This window comes from Pipistrellus hanaki, assembly GCF_964339955.1.
Source record: "Pipistrellus hanaki genome assembly, chromosome: 9".
In the NCBI taxonomy this organism is placed as follows: Eukaryota; Metazoa; Chordata; class Mammalia; order Chiroptera; family Vespertilionidae; genus Pipistrellus; species Pipistrellus hanaki.
The window spans coordinates 26,359,883-26,381,254 of NC_140511.1; the positions used below are offsets into that span (position 1 = coordinate 26,359,883).

The following is a 21,372-nucleotide window of genomic DNA, read 5'->3' on the forward strand; positions in this document are numbered from 1 at the left end:
TGCCTCCTGCCAGCCCCCAACTGGGGATAGAGCACACAACCCAGGCTTATGCCGTTGACCAGGAATCAAACCCATGATTCCCTGGTTCATGGGCCTATGTTCAACCACTGAGCCATACCGGCCAGGCCCAACTGTATATGTTTTTTAAAATTGTTGCCAAGATAATGCTGTAATATGATAATTATTTGTTTACTTTCATTTTCTTAATGGGGAGATTTAGTGTCTTTCACATTTATTACCTATTTAGAATTGCTCTTTCTGAATGGCCTATTTATATTCATCACTCATTTTTTTATTGGGTTGTTTGTATTTTTTATATTATGTGTCTTAGCAGTAATAGTCTAGGTAGTCGTAACGCTTTGTATGTTAGAGACATTGCAAAATTTACCTGCTAATCTGGCATTTGTCTTTTGACTTTGCTTTTGGTATCTTCTGCCATAAAATTACACGTATATATAGATGAATTTTAAAATGATTTCTTTTTAGCTCTCAGATGTTCTGCCTTGATCAGAAATTCTTTACAAAACCTAGATTGTATAAACAGTCTTTTAAATTTTCTTAAGATTTCTTTTTTTAAAATATATTTTATTGATTTTTCACAGAGAGGAAGAGAGGGACAGAGAGTTAGAAACATCAATGAGAGAGAATCATCAATCAGCTGCCTCTTGCACCCCCCCCACTGGGGACATGCCCGCAACCAAGGTACATGCCCTTGACCGGAACCGAATCTGGGACCTTTCAGTCTGCAGGTCGACGCTCTATCCAATGAGCCAAACTGGTTTTGGCTCTTCTTAAGATTTCTATGGTTATTTGTTTTCCTTTTGGTGTTCAATTCAACCGGATGTAGTATTTCTATTCACTTTGTAGCTAGAATTACTACATTACATCCTACTGTAAGAATAATCTGTTTTACTATCACAGTTATTTAATGAAACATCCTTTTCACATCAAATTAAAATATTCTCATATTAAAATGAAGGAGCAGTTGTTAAGGTTAAGATAAACTACACCATATCCAAAAGCTGCTAAGAATGTTCTTAAGGGGATATATTAGTAGATTATGCAATAGGAAATCTAGCAGGATGCCGGTGGGACCCAGAGAGACTGGGATCCAGGAAAGAAGGGTAAAGGTCCGGGTCACCTCATCTCTCCTGAGACGTGGAAAGCGGGGTGTGGGCACAGTCAAAGGCAGTGCGAAAGATAGCTGGACAGCAGATGAAGAGCTCCTGTTTAAGAGCTTTCCTTTTCCCAGAGAATGCAGAATGTTATCTACTCCTGGGAGAGAGGATGAGGAAGGGAAGAGGGTAAAAGACTCATGTAAATTTAAGGAGGGAGAGGAATGCAGGAGTCATGTTATTGTAGAGTGAGAAAACAAACAATTAGGGGGATGTAAGAAGACCAGTAGGCTGGATTAAGGGCCAAAGAAGATTTTTGTGGTAATTGTTTTAAAATGAGAATTCTTCAGAGGTTATATGATTTTTTTCTTTTGCCAGCAAAGGTAGCTGATAAAGTGAATTTTAAATTTTTTTGTAAATTTACTTATCTTTTTTTCTAATTAGACATTTATTTTTTAATTTATCTTTATTGTTAAAGTATTATAGATATCCCTCCCCCCTTTTTTTAAAACCTTCACCTGAGGATATTTTTTCCATTGATTTCTAGAGAGTGGAAGGGAGGGAGAAGAGAGAAGGAAGGAGGAAAAGAAGGATGGAGGGATGGAGGGAGGGAGGAAGGGAGGAAGGGAAGGAGGGGAGGGAGGAAGAGAGTGGAGGGAGGGAAGGAAGAGAAGAGAGAAAAACATGTACATTACATCAATGGTTGCCTTCCCAGGAGGTACATGCCCCGGGAATGGAACCTGTGACCCTTTGGTCTATAGGCCCGTGCTCTAACCACTGAACAAAACAGGCCAGGGCCAGATGTCCCTTTTTTCCCCCCATTACCCTCTTCCACCCTACCCCTGCCCCCACCAGGCCTATCACACTATTGCAATTATGCTTATATGCGCATACATTCTTTTTTGATTAATCTCTTCCTGCCATCCACCCTCATCCCCCTTCCCTAAGAGATTCATCAGTCTGTTCCATGCTTCGTCTCTGGATTTATTTTGTTCCTCAGTTCATTAGATTCCACATATAAGTGAGATTATATGAAAAGAACCCATCAACATAATGAAAAAGAATCCCACTGTTTGGGAGAACAATATTTGCCAATGATATATCTGATAAGGGGTTAATTTCCAAAATATATAAAGAACTTATACAACTAAACAAAAGGAAGACAAACAATTCAATTAAAAAATGGGCAAAGGATCCAAATAGATACTTCTCCAAAGAGGACATACAGATGGTTAAGGGACACATGAAAAAAATGCTCAACATCACTTATCATCAGAGAGATGCAAATTAAAATAACAGAGAGGTATTATCTCATACCTGTCAGAATGGCTACCATCAACAAATCAACAAACAACAAGTGCTGGCAAGGATGTGGAGAAAAGGGAACCTTAGTGCACTGCTAGTGCGAATGCATCCACTAAAGAAAACAAAGTGGAGTTTCCTCAAATAATTAAATACGGACTGCTAGTTTATCCAGTGACCCCACTTCCAAGAATATATCCTAAGAATATCAAAACACCAACCAGAAAGAATGTATGCACCCCTATGTTCATAGCAGCACTATCTCCAATAGCTAAGATCTGGAAACAGCCCCAAGTGCCCATCAGTAGGTGAGTGGGTAAAAAGCTGTGGTACATTTTTACCATGGAATACTATGCAGCTGTAAAAAAGGATCTTGCCGAAACCAGTTTGGCTCAGTGGATAGAGCATTGGCCTGCGGACTGAGGAGTCCTGGGTTCGATTCCGGTCAAGGACATGTAGTACTTTGGTTGTGGGCACATCCCCAGTAGGGGGCGTGCAGGAGGCAGCTGATCGATATTTCTCTCTCATTGATGTTTCTAACTCTCTGTCCCTATCTCTTTCTCTCTGTAAAAAAGCAATAAAATATATTATTTAAAAAAAAAAGGATCTCCTTCATCATTGATGTTTCTCCCTCTCCCTATCCCCTTCCTCTGTGAAATCTATAAAAATATATTTAAATTTTAAAAAAGGATCTCTTACCCTTTAAGCCAGCATGGAGAGATCTGAAGAATATGCTGCTAAGCAAAATAAGCCAGTCAGAGAAAGACAAGTATCACATTAATCTCACTTCTAAATGGAATCCAAGTAACCATTTAAGTCAAAGGCTTTCTAGTTTCATTTTCTTAGTAGTACTTTAAAATCACAAACAAAAACAGTGTTTAGTTTCGTTTCCTTATTAATACTTTCAGACCATTTAAGTCACAGCTTTTAAATTTTGTGAACTGATTATATGTTGATGTTGAAAAGATCGGGTGGCAGGCTAGTAGGTAAATGAATCAGGGGGATGGGCTCGGGGCCCATAAGGGCAGTTGGAATGTAAAAGCAAGGGGTATTTGCTGTAATTGTGTCACCACCTTGCCATTGTTACTCATTCCTCCACTTCATAGTGCATCAATCATTCATTCATTCAACAAATACTTACTCAGCACCTATTATTTGCCAGGCACTGTTCTATATGCAGAGGATACACCAGTGAACAAGAGAGACAAGGTTCCTGCTTTCCTGGAACTTATGTTCTAATACAGGAAGATAGACAATAATAATAAAAATAATATTAATTAGAATAATGGCTAACATTTATTTAACAAGTACTGTTTTCTGAGACAGTTTATGCGCTTTACAAGTATTAAATCCCTAGTTCTTATAATAACATTTATGAAGTACAAACTAGAATTATTCCCATTTTACACATGAGGAAACAGGGCACAGAAAGGAAAAACAGCTTGCCTAAGATTACACAGCCAGGAAAGGGCAGAACTGGAATTTAGAAACCCAACCAGTCAGCCTATAGCTAGCTCTCTTTCCCTTTAATGACTTTTCTATGCGGGCTCTCAGACAAGACACAAAGCAATACACAAATAATAGGTTTAGTAGTAGGAAAAACAAAGCAGGGTAAGGTGGTGGTATATATGTGTGCCAATTTGGGATGCAAAGTTAGATGCCAGGGAAAACCTCACTGAGGAAGTGACATTTGGCCTGAGACTGAAGGGTACTAACAGCTGGGTTGGGGCACAGGCAGCAGAGAAAAGCTAGGGAAAGAAATCTGTCCTTGTTTGCTACTTGGCTGTGGCTAGACCTTAGTGTGGAAGATAGTGACTGATTAGAAAAGTGAGGGCGACAGGCAGGGCCAGGCCACGCCTGGTGGGTCCTCAGGCCACATTAAAAAAAAACAAACAAAAAAAAACTTTAATTGTTGTTCTAACTGCAATGGATCTCTGTGCAGGAGATAACACTACCCACTACCCGATTCGTAATTTTAAAAGATCACTCTCACGGCTCTGCAAAACTGAAGGTAGAGGACAAAAGTGCAAGCAGGATCATCTAGGAGGCAGTTACAATCCAGGTGGGAAATGACAGTGGTTTGGACTAGGGCAGTGACAGTGGAATAAAACTTAGGGTATATTTGCAGAGTTACATTGGCCAAGACTTGCTAAGAGACTGGATGTGAAGAGTTGACTGCAAAGGGATTTTAAGTAAGAGCCTAGAGATTGGGGGTTGAGTAACTAGTGTGATGGTGCTGTCCCTTACGGAGAAGTGTAGGAAGAGGGGGGAGAAATACCTTCACTTAAGAAAAATCAATATTTACATTTTTTTGAACTTTATGATGAAAGGACTTTTTCCACTCCCCCATCCCCCCAACTTAAAAAGTTTCAAATAAGATTTGGGGGGAGGGAGGCATTTTAATATTCAACTTTATGAGCTCTTTACATTAGAAACTTGAGGGAGTTGAATTTTCATTTGTTTAGATCATTTATTGAGCATCTACACTGTGTGACGAGACAGCATGATAAACTAAGCAAACAAGAGCCCTGCTCCCAGGGTGTTTGGGGGGTCGGAGGGGAGGAAGAGGAGAGGGAAAGGACGACTGATTCCCTCCTGTCCGCCGTCTCACTACAAACTTCACCTCCAGCACGAGGAGCCATCTTACCGCCGCAGCTCGTGCCCCTGGCAGTTGGGCCCGCCGTTCCAAACGCCCGAAGCCAATTCACAAATGAATGAACCTCTAATCGTGACATCACCCCTCCCGCTAGAACTTAGGTTTTTAAAAAATATATATATATATACTATTTTAGCAAACACGAATACAACCTTTTCGCTTTGAAGGCTAACATTTTTTTTTTTTTTGCAGGAATGGTACCTTTTATAAAGATCGTGGCTGCCCCCGTACTTATTTGTTCTTTCTTCATATCCAATTAAAGGAAAACACTAGTTTTTTTCCGTAGCCCAACTCTCTAGGCTGGCTGGGTCTAGCTGTGGAGAAAGGCAGCAGGAGCCGTTGGATTTAAACAGTTGGGAGGAATCCTTCTCTACGCTCCCTCTCGCTAGCCGGGGACGTGGTGTCGGCTACCCGGGGCTTTCCGTCCACGCAGTGCCGGAATGAAGGAGTCTGGGAGGGGGTCGGGGAAGGAAAAAGACGGAAGAGACATTAAGTAATTGGTTCCTGAAGGTATAAAAATGATAGCTTAAGATCAGCTCGGAGGCACCGAATTCAAACGACCGCCCCCTCGGCCGTTTCGGCCCCGCCCCCCGATGACGTCACCCAGACTTCCCCCTCGGCCCCTGCGGATTGGTCGCTTCCTCCGCCCTGAAGTGCGGCCAAAGGGCTCGGAGTTCACTTCCGGGTCTTGGGCTGTGACCCCCGGAAGCGGAGGATTCTGGGAGCTCAAGGGCCGATTAAGATGTCTGGGTGATCTCCGGGAGGCTGCCGAATCGGAGGGACCCCGGCCAAGGTAGATCCTAGGCGGGACGAGAGCAGGGTGTCTTTCTGATCCGAGTGCGGCGGGAAAGGGCGGTTGGGATCGGAATCGCGGGCGGAGGACCCTACGTGGGAGGAGGCCCCGGAGCGGCGGGCGCTGCTTTGGGTCCCGGGCGCCGCGGAGAGCGCAGCGCGGAGGCAGCACTGCAGACGGCGGTCTGCGGGGTCCGGGCCTCCCCAGCCCTCGCCCAGTCGGCGGGGCGAAGTCAGCGAGTTCCTGCAGACATCCCGAAGGGAGACGGGAATATTACCCCGGGGCGAGAGGAAGACTGCGGCGCCCTCAGCGGCCGGAAATAGTGTCTCCCCTACTGGACACGTACATTCCTTTCCCTTTTTTTGAAAATCTGTAGACGTACTAGTTCCCCCCTACATCCACCGCACACTAGCTTTTCCGACGCTTAACGGGGTCTCAGTAGCCACTTGGATTGTTATTTTAATGTTATTTTGGCTGTTCATAACCAAAAGTAGCATAAGGCCGGGTCCCTGATTTTATCAGCATCCTTTGGGGGTGAGGTTCCTGTCTTTCGAGCATTCCTTAAATTTTAACTTACAAAATATCTGACTTGTACTGTATTGGCTGCTGTAAGAAAAAGTTGGATCAACAGAAAGGCTGGAGAGTTTTGCCCAGGTAACTTTGTTTTTGTTATTTAATACTCATGCAAAGACATTTTCCCCATTGTTTTTAGAGAGAGTGGAAGAGTAAGGGCAAGACAGGGAGAAATATATTGATATGGGAGAAACACATCGATGTGGTGCCTCCCGGAGGAGCCCTGACCAGGGCCCATGCCGGGGAGGAACCTGCAACCGAGGTACCTTCCTTGGCCAGAATCGAACCCGGACCCTTTGGTCCGAGGGCCGGGGCTCTGTCACTGAGCCAAACCGCCTAGGCCGTGGTAACTGTTACAGAGGTTTAGCACACTTTATCCAGGACACGAAGTGATTAAGTTACCTTTTTGTGTGTGTGTGTGAGTTTTAAATATTCCTTTTGTACTTTCTAGCCTGTTTTCTGTTGTGTGAGGTTTAGATAAGATGCGAGCCATAGGGATCTGGTGGAGTTGAGAACTTTTAAAACTAGGTCGTGGCAATACTGCATTTTACAAGGGCTTTGCCGCTCAGATCTCATAATAATCCTACGAAGAATACCCCCATTCCACAGATGACAGAAACTTAAGCTTGGTGACTTGCTCAAGGCCACAGAGGCAGAAGAACAGGGACACAAACTCAGATCTTCATGACAGAACTTTTTGTACTAAATAGAAGTTACCTAAGAAGCCTTAATCTTTGTACACCCCGAGCCTCATTATTTGTGTTTTTTTTTAAGGATTTTAAAAAAATATATTTTATTGATTTTTTACAGAGAGGAAGGGAGAGAGAGCTAGAAACGTCGATGAGAGATAATCATCGACTAGCTGCCTCTTGCACACACCCCACCGGGGATGTGCCCGCAACCAATGTACATGCCCCAGATGGGAATCGAACCTGGGACCTTTCAGTCCACAGACCGACGCTCTACCACTGAGCCAAACCGGTTTCGGCTCATTATTTTTCTTGAGAACTGTTGTGTCGAGCTTATTTAAGTAAGTTTTGGAAAATGAGCTAAGGAAATTACTTCACAGGGATGGATATTAATACTTTTAAGAAATGAGAATTTGCCATTTGGGAAATAAACTTGGTATTATTTGTCTTCAAAGCATAAAAGATGACAACAGCAGCTCGGCCAACTTTTGAACCTGCGAGAGGCGGGAGAGGAAAAGGAGAAGGTGATTTGAGCCAACTATCAAAGCAGTATTCAAGTAGAGACCTACCCTCTCATACAAAGATAAAATATAGGTAATGAAGACTCATTTTCATCTTGTTCACAAAGCAAGACTGTTACGTGGCATGGTCATGGAGATAGTAATATGTTTGGGTTATATCACTTAAGTCATCTATTTTTATATAGATTGAAATAGAATATCTAACATTAAAATTATATGCTATGATTGTAAGCAGAAATTCCTGTTAACCAAGAATATCCTTAGGTAGATGGAAAAATAATAACATTACTTCAGAGAGAGAATGCACTCTCGGTACTAATCAATATGAGAATAGAAGTGTTATTGTAATTTTCCCTGATTTGACCTACTAACAAAAAAATAAAGACATTTTAATGGATCTCTAGCCTTATTATGGGAATATATGTGATTCATTTTGGGATTCTTGAAATATTGCAAATACCATGTGGATGCCTATAAGTAACTCTCAGGTTGGGGCAATATCTCATCCAATTCCTTCTTTTGTGCTGGAGGGACTCGAGGACAAAGTTGCTTTTTGTGAATTATCTTCCATTGCTACAGCCATGTTTTCTAGAAACATTTTTGCCCTGGTTTGTTTCTACTTTATTTTTTTGTTTGTTTGTTTTTGTTTGTTTTTTCTTTTTGTTTTTTATTAAATTATTAATCTGTGTACATATTTTAACATTGCCGCTCCCCCCTTGTTTCTACTTTAGACAGACCACTCAGGATGCCCCTGAAGAGGTCCGGAACCGTGACTTCAGAAGAGAATTAGAAGAGAGAGAGAGAGTTGCTACAAGAGAAAAGAATAGAGATCGTCCAACTCGAGGTACCACACATATGTCTCATAAGGTTGTTGACAATATTTTTTCTTTCACTTGGTATTTGGAGTAGGTTACTATTTGTGTGTGTTTGTTTTATTTTTATTTTTTTTAAAATATATTTTATTGATCTTTTACAGAGAGGAAGGGAGAGGGATAGAGAATCAGAAACATCAATGAGAGAGAAACATCGATCAGCTGCCTCCTGCACACCCCCTAGTGGGAATGTGCCCGCAACCAAGGTACATGCCCTTGACCGGAATCGAACCTGGGACCTTTCAGTCTGCAGGCCAATGCTCTATCCACTGAACCAAACCAGTTAGGGCTGTGTTTATTTGCTTTTAAATATTGGTGTAAGTTGCAAGACTATTAAATGATATGGTCAGTTTTGGTTAGATTAGAGGTGATAATAAAGTTGATTCTAGTTCCATTTTCTTACGGTTCTGTAGAAGGAATAAGATGACTTGGGGATATTTAGCAGCCATTGTTTCAGTTTAGATCAAAATGTTTATAAGAGCCAGACTTTTTGAGGCCCCATGGTTTCTGCCTATGAAGTTCTCTCATTTTTTGTTGGAAAGGCATCTAGGGGCATATGTTTCCAGCTTATGTAAACTATTCTCTAAATTTCCTGAGAGAGGTTATAGTTCCCATATTAAAATTAATGCTTTCTATGTGATACCTTAATTAGTAAAGAAATTAATTTTAAAAATCAATGCTTTCATTAATTTTTTCAAATATTTATTATCTGGGGCTTATTTAAGCCAGATACTGTGGTTTTGATCCCTGTGTCATGATAGATATAATCTAAGTTATTTGTACTCACAGGTGCCTAAAATGTTACAAGAAATGCAGTCTTTGTCTCAGTGAGCTAAGTGTTGTTTGTCTTTCCCAGAACATACAACCTCCTCTTCGGTGTCAAAGAAGCCTCGGCTAGACCAGATTCCTGCTGCCAACCTTGATGCAGATGACCCTCTAACAGATGTATGTTGTTCCTCCTTTCTTCTCCTTAGTAATTTATGTCATGTTTTCTGAATTTTTTTTTTCTCATTCTTTTGGCTTTAACAAATGCTCTGTACTTATTTTTTCTTAACTGTTATACAAATGCTAAATTTTATAGTTGATTTTAAAACAAAGTATTGCTGGTTAATCAAACTTTATCTCTGGAGAACCAAATACAGAAGTGATTTATTAAAGAATATGCTTCCCTAAAAAAAATAATTTCCCTATATATACCCACAGAGTTTGGGGTGCCATGTTATCAATCTCCAGAGGGCACTCTTCAGACTGGACGCTCGCTCTGACAATAGCAGTCCCTGAAGTTGAACTCGGGCCTTTCCACATCAGATTCCGCTGATGCCCCTCCAGAGTGCAGTCACTTACTGGCTCCCTCTGTGCTGAGGGAGGGAAGTGAGCTAAGTGGGAGATCTTAAGGATTAGTGCTTCAGTGACATGGAAATCCAATGGGACCCACAGTTAATTTGCAGTTTTCTACTTACAATGAAATCTGAGTGATCTTTCATGAGTAGCATCTGATTAAGCACATAAATCAGCAATTCTAGACAGATTGAATTAAATAATTCAGTAAATATAGGGAACTCAGTGAGACTAATGATTACTCATTTAAAATTGGTTTCTTCTGAAAAGTTACTGCCCTTTTAGTACTTTCAATTATCCTAATAGGTCTAACTTTTAGGCTGTATAAAACTTTTGATTCTTAGGGTGATACACTATGTATATATGTGCTATGTATATCAGTGTAAAGTTTTCTTTCTAGTTTTAGAAATATTTTTATGTCTAAATTCCCTTTGACCATGTAAATTTGAAAGGTATTTTATTATACTACTTGTTGTTGCAATCTCTAAAACATAACAGGGGTTGACATTTTAGTGAGTTTTCATAAGCTTTTTTGTGGGTTTAGTTGTTGATTTTAATAATATCTAGGTGCATCCATCTCTCCCACTGGGAAAGTTAATCCTGCTCCAAAGACCTGGCAATTTTTATGGAGGAAAAAACTAATAATGTGAATTTCCCTTCAATGGGCCATCACATTCTTTTTTAGGAGGAAGATGAAGATGAAGATTTTGAAGAGGAGAGTGATGACGATGATACTGCAGCTCTTCTTGCAGAACTAGAAAAAATTAAAAAAGAAAGAGCCGAAGAGCAAGCCAGGAAGGTAAAATGAAAGTGTTAAATATTTACATCTTCTTTCATAAACTAAAGTAGAAATATTTTTAATTTCAAGTAAAATCTTATATTGGAAATTGTCCTTGGTAAGTCTAGATATGGCACCTGTAGATCTATAAATCTGCTAAATTTTTATGGCATTTTAAGTCACTTGGTAATGTGGGAAATTCTTTCCAAATAGTTCAGGCATGCTTAATAATAATTACTCATCTTGCTCTTTATCCACTTATTTGTTTCTTTGCTCAACTGACATTTAGTTAATGATTATTGTCAGAAGAATAAAAAATGATTTAGTCATGGCCTACAAAGAACTCATGAATATAATGATATCATCTTCTTTTCTCCCCTTGTCTCCCCTGTCTCCTGCCACAGCCTACTTTCTAGGCACTTGTTGAAGCAGTCTGTCAATAGATTTTATATAATTTAGGGCATTTTACCTAACTTCTCTGAGTCTCCAAAGTCTTTCAATTTACGCAAAAGGAGAAAAGAATATCTAAGACAATTGTAATTAAATAAGACACATAGTAATAAAAATAGATGAAATTGGAGGCAAGAACAGGTCAAAGCATTAGAGAGCTTGGCCAGCATGGCTCAGTGGTTGAACTTCGATCTATGAACCAGGAGGCCATGGTTAGATTCCTGGTCAGGGCACATGCCTGGCTTGTGGGCTGGGTCCCCTGTGGGGTGCGTGCTGGAGGCAGCTGATCAGTAATTTTCTTTCATCATTAATGTTTCTATCTCTTCCTCTCCCTTCCTCTGAAATCAATTTTAAAAAATATTATAAACCAATGGTAAAGGAATTTGGACTCTGTTTTCATCTTTTTCTTTTACATATATATATATATATATATATATATATATATATATATATATATATATATATATATATATATATATTATTGATTTTTTACAGAGAGAAAGGGAGAGAGATAGAAAGCTAGAAACATCGATGAGAGAGAGTCATCGATCAGCTGCCTCTTGCACACCCCCTACTGGGGATATGCCCACAACCAAGGTGCATGCCCTTGACCGGAATCAAACCCTGGTCCCTTCAGTCCCCAAGCTGACGCTCTATCCATTGAGCCAAACTGGTCTCGGCTGGACTCTGTTTTGAAGAATAGGAGCAGCTAGTTAGTTTCAACAGGAGATTGGTGAGATAAGGCATTTTAGAAAAATTATTTTGGCAAAAGTATGGAAGAAGCTATTCCAATAATCCTCACATGCAGTTATGATAATAGTGCTTAATAGGAGTTGGAATTGAAAAAAGTAAACAGATGCTGATAGGAGCTATCAAGGAGGTAGGATTGACCAAATAAATTTACTGATCAGCTGTGGCAATAAAGATGACCCCATTTTCTGGGTAGATTATATGTTGGTGCCATTCAGGAACGGAATACAGAAGGATGGGCAGAGAGAAAAGAAAGGTGATAGAGAAGGGAGGTGGAGAGAAAAGAGATGATGAGTTCTGTTCAGAACATGTTGAATTGTATACTTGATACATTATGAGATGTCCAAGTAGAGATAACTGTCTGCCCTTTCAAGCAGAACAGAGCAGCTGTTCTGTGGCATGTGGGTAAGATTTCATGTGAGCCAAAAATTGTTCTGTTTTAAAAAAGAGGAAGAAGACTTAGAGAAAAGACTGGCATAGGAGAATGCTTGGAATCTAGGGAGATTGTAGAGTTAACAGAAGGGCCATTAGAAAAGAGATCAAGTTTGGGATAGGCTTTGAGGACTGCTAGAATTCAGACTGGAAGAAGAAAAATATTTTACTATTCAATTATCAGAGTTTGGCATAGAATAGCATAACTTCTATAATAGCTTATAATTTTTAGATCTATTGTAGAAATCAAAGAATTTAAGAACAGACATTTCTAAAATCACTTGTACACCACTAGAGGGCAGTTGTTCTGAATGCATAGAGAGATGAGCAATTTAAATACTTTGGCTAACCTTTAAGAAAGATAAACATTTCAGGAGATCTTGTAATTTTGTGAGGTTCATCTGGTCTCTGTACAAAAATGTGTTGGTGTTTCTTGGAGTTGACTGAGTTTTTGTTTCCTGTTGGCCTGGCTTTCTAGTGGTTGCTTTTGTGTGTCCTAAAAGAACATTTCAAACCAGTCTGCCCATATCAAGAGTTGGAAAGCTTTCTATAAAGGGCCAGATTATAACTACTTTGGGCTTGTGGGCAATATGGCCCCTGTCACGACTGTTCAGCTCTGCCTGTTGTAGCACAAGCAACCACAGACAGGACATAAATTAATAATGTGACTGTTCAAATAATTTTTTATTTAAAAAACAGGGTGGTTTGGATGTGATCCCCACAGTGTGCCTGGTCCTTGAATATGGGAAGAGTTGGCATCTTTTTTTCCAGGGCTGTGTGTAGCAGCCAGCCAGTAACTCCAGAGGAAATATAATCCAGACACAGAATGGCCAGGACCTCATTACATCCCACACAGGGACAGGTTCGGATACATTGTATACTTGAGCTCCTATTTTCCTAGCATCTCAGAGTAATCTTAAATTTCAGCATTAATATAATTTGTTAAAATAGATATAAACACATAGTTTTAGAAAGCTATCTGTTCTTAATATATGTGGATGTTCCTGACTTTATTAAAGATCTGAGCAATGGCCTAAATTATTCTTTCCCCCTGAAAATTACATTTTACCGCCTTTCAGTTATTTGGCCTCATAAGAAAATGAAATCCAGTGTTCACAGTTGAATGTTGGGGGAACTGGATGGGGAGGGACGTAGAGGGATTTAGCAAATAAAAGAAGAAGACCATGGACAAGTGTGATTATAGAGGTGGGTGGAGAGGGAGGGTATAGGGGAGATAGATGGTGATGACAGAAACTGGACCTCGGGGTGGTGAACACACAATTCAGTGTACAGATGATGTGTTGTAGAATTGTGCACCTGAAACCTGTATAATTCTATTAACCCATACCACCCCAATAAATTTAATTTTAAAAAAAATGAAGTATCACCGAAACCGGTTTGGCTCAGTGGATAGAGCGTCGGCCTGCGGACTGAAAGGTTCCAGGTTCGATTCTGGTCAAGGGCACGTACCTTGGTTGCGGGCACATCCCCAGTGGGGGGTGTGCAAGAGGCAGTTGGTCGATGTATCTCTCTCATCGATGTTTCTAAACCTTTATCCCTCTCAATTCCTCTCTGTGTAAAATCAATAAAATATATTATTTTTTTAAAAAATGAAGTATCAACCTGTACTGAAAATCAGGTTATTTTTCCAGGTGGTTTAACATAAGTTTTATTTATTTATTTTGCTGCTGTTAATTCTCACCTGAGGATATTTTTTCCATTTTTTTTTTAGAGAGAGTGGAAAGCAGAGGGGGGAGGGAGAGGGAGAAAGAGAGAAACAGATGGGAGAGAAACACATTGATTGGTTGCCTCCTACATGTGCTCCAATGAGGGCCAGAGATCGAGTCTAAAACCCAGTACATGCCCTTGATCAGGAATTGAATCCTGGACTACAAGCCAACAATATTTTAACCACTGAGCAACCCGGCCAGGGCAACCTAGGTTTATTTTTTAAATAGACTTCCAGGAAGTCTTTTTATCCATGCCTGATGAAGTTATTATCACCCACGACACGGCAAATTGGGATTTATCTTTGGGTTAAGATAGCATGGAATCAGGCAGGTCTAGAAGTTATGGTTATGGATTTTTAGACATTTTATCTAACTAATTTTAAGAATGAAACTGAGGGGGGTTTGAATTTAAAGAAGTTCATGCTAAAATATGAGTGAAGAAAGATAAGCTTGTAACTGGTAAGGTATTAGAGGTATAAAAATATTAAGTAACAAGTCATAAGGACAAAATAATAAGCTTCAGGTAAATTTGTAGAAATGCATGTTAAAAATATAATTTTGATAGCTTTGTCTTATTTTAGGAGATACTTTTTGGTTAATAAAACTTGTCAACAATTTTAGAAATTCATGTTTACATTGTTAGTAATGCAAAACAAAATATTTATATTCAGTTATGTATAGTCTTTTAAAATTGAGATAATAGCTTTGCTCAATGTCTTTTATGTCTAGTGTATATATATTTAAAATATACATGCATTTGCCCTAACCGGTTTGGCCCAGTGGATGGAGGGTCGTCCTGCAGACTGAAGGGTCCATGGTTCGATTCCGGTCGGGGGGTGTGCCTTGGTTGCGGGCACATCCCCACTAAGGAGTGTGCAGGAGGCAGCTGATTGGTGTTTCAATCTCATCGATGTTTCTAACTCTCTATCCCTCTCCCTTCCTCTCTGTAAAAAATCAATAAAATATATTTAATAAAATATACATGCATTTTAAAATATATTTTTAATTTTAGAGAGGAAGGGAGAGAGAGAGAGAGAAACATCAATGATGAGAAAGAATCATTTCTTGGCTACTCCTGCAAGCCCCCCTAACTGAGAATGGAGCCTAAAACCTGGGTAAGTTCCCTGACCAGGAATCAAATGGTGACCTCCTAGACACTCAATCACTGAGCCACACCAGCCAGGCTAGTATACTTGAATCATTAGAATGTTTAGTGGTCTACTCTCTTAAAATAAGCAATTTTGTGATTACTTCAAAAAAGAAAGATTTAAGTATGCATCTGAAGAGTTTTAGAGTCAGAAGACAGTAATGAATGATGCATGCATGAAACATAATAAAAATATCGATTTTATTTTGAAAAGGAAAACTTTCTGGTATGTCTTGGAAACAAACAAAAAACAACACTACTTTAATTCTTATCCCTAACAGACTTTTACTATATGAGTTGTATAAGATTGGCCCTGAAGTTACTGTAAGTAAATATGAATCTTCCCCTGTCTTTGACAGGAACAAGAACAAAAAGCTGAAGAAGAAAGGATTCGTATGGAAAACATTCTGAGTGGAAACCCTCTCCTTAATCTCACTGGCCCATCCCAGCCTCAGGCCAACTTCAAAGTTAAAAGAAGGTACAATATACAGTAATCATTTCAAAGTACATATGCACATAAGGGTTTTATAGCAAACTGTAAAGCTTTTAAAATCACACTTTTCACTGATAATCTTCTGTGTCCGATTTTGGAATAATGGGAGAAGGAGAATGAAAGGAAATAATATATTTTCCATAGATATTTACAGTAACCAGCTACTATGGTAAGCATTAGAGATGGAGCAGTGCACTGAGCCTTTCATCCTGTGAAGTTTACATTTTAGCTATATGTGTCAAGGGTCCCAAGTCCACCCTTCACATTCGGAGACTCACTAGAAGGACTCGGACTCAGCTTATAGTAGTTGTATTCATGACAAACATGGTAAAGTTACCCAGCCAGATCATAAGGGGAAAAGGAATCCAGGTGCTCTGTCTCTTCCATGAGGGCCACACACAGCACATCCCCTGGCAATGAAAATGTGCGATGGTTCTGCCCAGGGAAGCCCTTTAGAGACTCCATGCCCAAGAGTATGGGGGACTAGTCATAAAGGTGACCTCTGCCTACCACATACCCAAATTCAGACTTCCAGAAGGGAAACAGGTGTTTCACATAAACCACATTGTTTATACAAAGAGTCTGGGCACAGTGATAGAAGATTCTTGGAGTCCAGGTTCCCAAATGCTAGCTTAGGGCCAGTCTTGCAAGCGGCACCTTTCTAAGGATAGTTTTAGGCCTACCGTGTTTACTCTTCTGTATAGTGTGCGTGTCTGGAGGTGTGAAGTAGAAGGCGAAAGAGGAAGAGATTTTTAACAATAAATACTGAATATAGCCCTGTCCAGGTAGCTCAGCTGGTTTGAATGTCATCCTGCTAAGCCACTTAGGCTGTGGGTTGATCCTCGATCAGGGCGTATACAAGAAGCAACCAATGAATGCATAATTAAAGTGGAACAACAAACTGATGATTTATATTCTCTCTGTCCCTCCCTCTCTCCCTCTCCATCCCCTCTTCCTCTCTCTGAAGTCAATTAAAAAAAATTTTTTTTTAAGTTATCTGCTATTGTACATAAGAAAACCATTATTAAGCAAATAATCACTACCACCCTTAACAGAAGCAAAACAATAATAACTGAATATAGTACTTGAGATAGTGATACATAGGCAAATAAAACAGAACCGTTTATAAGAAATGCTGAGTGAGAGGAAGCTTGATTGTTATTTTGTATAAGGTGATCAAGGAACCCTATTGGCTTAGCTTTCACACCTATCTGATTTCTCACCAGCTCCACTGCTCCCACCTCCAATCCGGAGTGATGCAGGGCCCTCACTGGTCTGTTTACGCTCTTATACTCTCCTTCCCCACCCCCAGTTTTTTCCTAACAGCAGTGTTGTGGTCCTTTTAAAATGAAAGATCACAGTCTCCTGTTTTGGGCCATCCCATAGCTTCCCAACTCATTTATAGTAAAAACAACTCCTTACAATGCAAAGCATTGGTTGAGGGCAGTAATTGCCTGGCAGCTGACATTTTAGCAGAGGTCAGACTCTAAGGCAGGGGTCTTCAAACTGCGGCCCGCAGAGGAGTCTGATCCGGCCCGCCAGGTTTTTTGGGCAGTGAGCGCAGCCGAGGTGTTACAGTAGGAATTAGTAGTTCATATAGTCCGGCCCTCCAGCTCTCTGAGGGACCGTGATCTGGCCCCCACTTTAAAAAGTTTGAGGACCCCTGCTCTAAGGTATTTGAGCTGAACATTAAAGGATAGAGATGGGGAAGAATGTAAATAAAAATAATTGAGGGAGGTGACAGATACAAGATGTCAAGTTCAGAATGTCATATAAATCTATGAGGAGATGTTGAGTTAGGTAGTTTGACGAGTAGTTATGGAGTGAATCCAGGCTAGAAATAATAAATTTGGGAGCTGTCATCCTACAGAAGTTTTCTAAAGCCACCAAGACTGGATGAGGTCACCTAGAGAATGAGCACAGCTAGAGGGAGAAGTCAGAGGACTGAGCCTGGGATAATGTTTAGAGAGTAGATAGGTGGTTAACTATCAATACCTGGAATGTACTGGGTACCCAGTACATACTATGTGCCCAGTAAATATTGATTAAAAGAAAAAATGGAAAACAAACAAAAAAACAGGCTAAGAAGGAGTGAGGAAGGAAGCGAAGCAAAAGAGATTGGTAAGTGTCTTGGAAGCCAAGCAGTCAAAGCTTGCTTTCTAAAAGAGGAGAGTGATAGGTCAAGTAATGATGACAGGGCAAGTAAAATGAGTGCTGGAAAGTGGCCATTGGGTTTAGCAACATGGGAGAGCAGGTTGATGTTGAGAAGGAGGCTAAAAGCCTTTTGGGAATGAGTCGGGAAGGTGGATAGAGGAAAGACTACATCAAGTATATTGAACTTAAATTCTACTTGGTTCTGCTTGTTTAGATCCAGATGGAATTGTGTGGCAACTGCAACAGTTGACCCAGCTCTGCTCAGCTTTTCACTCACCTGTGTCATGCACCATGATGAGTTTACTGACAGATGCCTTTGCTTATTTTCCATGTGCAGTGTCTTCTGGCATGCAACTTGTGCATACAAACACATTGTATGGGCCTCCATTTTATGTGTATTTGTTAGAGTATATATATTACAGAGTGGATTTTGTTTTATAGGCTAGATGACATTTTGAAATTACATTCTTGGTTTTCTATAAAACATTATTTTGTAGCCCACTCATGGGTGTTCTTTTTATTTGTGCATTATGAAACTCAATCAGAAGAATCCAACCACAGTCCTGCCCTAAGCTCTTCAACTTCTGTGTCTTCATGGTTAATGCAGATGTGTGACAATATATGAGTATTATTGTTATATGCCAGTACTTCTCCTTTTGTTGTCCTAAAATACAAATACTACAGTGGATGATTACTAAATGCTAACTGATGAACGAGTAGATAAAATACTTAAAACCGAATAATCTGAACTACAGTAAATTGGTCAGTTATCGTCTAGAGTTGGGTACCAGGTACTGCCTCTTTGCTTTAGAACTGAAAACTTTTGATATTTATGCATAGGTTTATATATTTCTGCTTTCTTTTTTTAAATATATATATTTTATTGATTTTGTACAGAGAGGAAGAGAGAGGGACAGGGAGTCAGAAACATCAATGAGAGAGAATCATTGATCAGCTGCCTCCTGCACTCCCCCCACTGGGGATGTACCCGCAACCAAGGCACATGCCCCTGACCGGAATCGAACCCGGGACCCTTCACTCCGCAGGCCGACGCTCTATCCACTGAGCCAAACCGGTTTCGGCTATATTTCTGCTTTCTGAGTTAGTCAAAGCATCTGTACTGGTGAAGTGAGAAGAATGTTTTATATGTTCTAATAGGAATTGCCCTTTCTGCTGTGATAGAGCAAGATCACATTCTGTCTTTGGGGCTTATGTAATTGCTGCCTCAATACGTGTGGAACATCTTTCTGTGTAATGACTAAGCTTTGCAATTCACAGGCTGTATCTCCTGATACAAGCATTATAAGAACATTTTATTTTCTTTTTCTTCAGGTGGGATGATGATGTTGTTTTCAAGAACTGTGCAAAAGGTGTGGATGACCAGAAGAAGGACAAAAGATTTGTTAATGATACGCTGCGATCTGAATTTCACAAAAAGTTCATGGAGAAATATATTAAATAGTACAGTTTTATGTGCTTAATTAAAGACTATAAAATGTGAATGATCATTCTGACTTCACTTTGGTTAGTTTTGGGTTTTTTTCCTTTCCCCCTACATTTAAATTGTGAATAGGCTTTGCTTATTTTAAGTTCCAAAATATCTTTTCCTTGATTGATACCTTATTTGATAAGGACTTGGGAATTGTTTTAAACCAGTTTCCAGTCTCTGAATGTTTCTAGTCAGGTACTCTTCCAAAGGTAATCTGCTTAATAAATGTTTTTAATGCTCTAAGTAACCAAATTCATGTCCCCAAACTTTTTTGTTGAAATGTATGCAGCTTATGAAACATTGCATGTTTTCTTTTGTATATTGTATTTCTTTGTACATTAACTTTCTCCTCATTTCTCTAACATGGATTTAAGGGCAGTTAATTCTTGATATCTATCTGTGTTTTAAGTATGATGAAAGATTAAAGGGCATTGGCCCATTTGATACAATGGAAATGTGTCGTCAACTAGGAAGCACCTGATTTGTGTGAGGGAGCACAGGGTATCTCACTTTCCCAGAAGCTCCCTGGCCCAAGGTGAGAGCTCCTGAAGCTTGCCGAGGAAGCATGTGGCACTCAGCTTTTCTCCTGGAGACTCAGCTACCATGTTTCTGTCAAATGAGATAGAGTCTGCAAACTGCCACACGTTAGATGCAAAGCCTAGGGAAATTGTAACATCAAAGGATACATGCAACTTTTGGAACCTGGCCGGTGTGGGTCAGTGATTGAATGTCAACCCATGAACCAGGAGGTCAGGGTTTAATTCCCAGTCAGTGCCTATGCCCAAGTTGCAGACTCTATCCTCAGTAGGGGCTGTGCAGGAGGCAGCCAGCCATCAATGATTCTTACCTCTCTCCTCCTCTCTGAAATAAAATGTTTTTAAAAAACCTTTGGAAATTGGATTTTGCTTATTTGTCATCTTGGGAGTATGTGTACATGGAAAGTGGAGATGTCTACTTAGCTAGGAAATGAAGTTTTCCATAAACCCAGGCTGTGATTTCCACAAACAGGAAGTTTGGGACCAAACATTGAGCCTTTTACAGATACACTTAAAGACCCATTCTAAGACCATATCCACTATAACATTTCCCCAGGGGAAGCATGGATGGATGCATACAGTCCTAGTCAGGAGTAGAGCTGGAAATGGAGCGCAGGTGGACTTGCTCATGCCCTGCACTGTATTGCCCAACTGAGCTACTGACTCAAGATTGTGAATACTTGGACTTTTTTTTTTTTTTTAAATTATATGTTTATTGATTTTGGAGCAAGGGAGAGAGAGAGAAAAACATCAATAATGAGAGAGAATCATTGATTGGCTGCCTCCTGCAGGTCCCCTACTGGGGATCAAGTCTGCAACCCAGGCATGTGCCCTGACCAGGAATCAAACCCTGATCTGGTTCATTGGATGCTTAACCACTGAGCACACTGGCTGGATGACTAGTGTTTTTTCTAAGCATTTAATAATAAAGTAATTTTAATCTTCAATTTTACAATTTAAAAAGTGCTTTTGCATTAATTTTCAATTTTCTTCATAGCAACACTAATAGGAAGACAGTACCAGACTATTCAAAGATAAAAATGAAATTCAGGCTAAGTGATTGGATCAAGATTAATATGTGATGGGACATGTATGAATGCCTTAAAACTACATGTAAATGTGCTTACAGGTGTGAGCATCATTATTAGATTTCCCATATGGGTCTGATTGGGTGCACCGCTACTTCGAGATCCACTTCAGATTTCCTGTTTCTGTCTGATGGGTTCAGGGAGAATCAGAGTAAGGCTGATTTCCATTTCTCCCTTTCCCTAACATTTTACAATATAAACCAACATTGTATAATCAGTCATTGGTCCAGGACACACAAATGTACATTTCAGCTCAGATTTATGGAGCAAGAAACAGCCTTAGCTAAAATGCCTTGCTTCCTCATTGCCTTCCTCTTGTGTTGCCTTGAGGGAGGAATCTGTCCATGTCTAAGGGCCCATGCTGAGCCAGGGCGCTGAAGCCAGATGGACCTGGAAGTGACACCCAGCTCTGTCACCTGGGGCTTTACTAGAACTGCAGCCATTTCATTGACACCACTCCCTGCAC

At 40.1% G+C, this 21,372-nt stretch overlaps 2 protein-coding genes across 4 annotated transcripts in view; one reads left to right on the plus strand and one right to left on the minus strand.

Moving 5' to 3' along the window:
• The window catches only part of LOC311628290 (lysine-specific demethylase 4D-like), a 35,563-nt gene extending 29,916 nt beyond the window's left edge, over nucleotides 1–5,647 (minus strand). The window contains exons 1-2 of one of the 2 annotated variants that reach the window (XM_084895395.1): nucleotides 5,275–5,647; nucleotides 3,559–3,652 (exon numbers count right to left, since the gene is read on the minus strand). The gene's annotated coding sequence lies outside the window, so the exon portion shown is untranslated. The remainder of the gene's footprint in view (nucleotides 1–3,558; nucleotides 3,653–5,274) is intronic. The other variant, XM_084895396.1, reaches the window with a different exon arrangement.
• Nucleotides 5,648–5,741: 94 nt separating this feature from the next.
• CWC15 (CWC15 spliceosome associated protein homolog) lies at nucleotides 5,742–19,737 on the plus strand. Of its 2 annotated transcripts, XM_084895426.1 has the most exons (8): nucleotides 5,762–5,866; nucleotides 6,480–6,520; nucleotides 7,584–7,722; nucleotides 8,381–8,493; nucleotides 9,378–9,466; nucleotides 10,545–10,658; nucleotides 15,506–15,624; nucleotides 19,126–19,737. In XM_084895426.1, the coding sequence occupies exons 3-8, from the start codon at nucleotides 7,592–7,594 to the stop codon at nucleotides 19,253–19,255; spliced, it is 696 nt and encodes a 231-aa protein (XP_084751552.1). In that variant the 5' UTR covers nucleotides 5,762–5,866; nucleotides 6,480–6,520; nucleotides 7,584–7,591; the 3' UTR covers nucleotides 19,256–19,737. The 2 variants fall into 2 exon arrangements, with proteins under 2 accessions (XP_084751551.1, XP_084751552.1); XM_084895425.1 differs by lacking the exon at nucleotides 6,480–6,520 and having other exon boundaries at nucleotides 5,742–5,866.
• The last annotated feature ends 1,635 nt before the right edge of the window (nucleotides 19,738–21,372 follow it).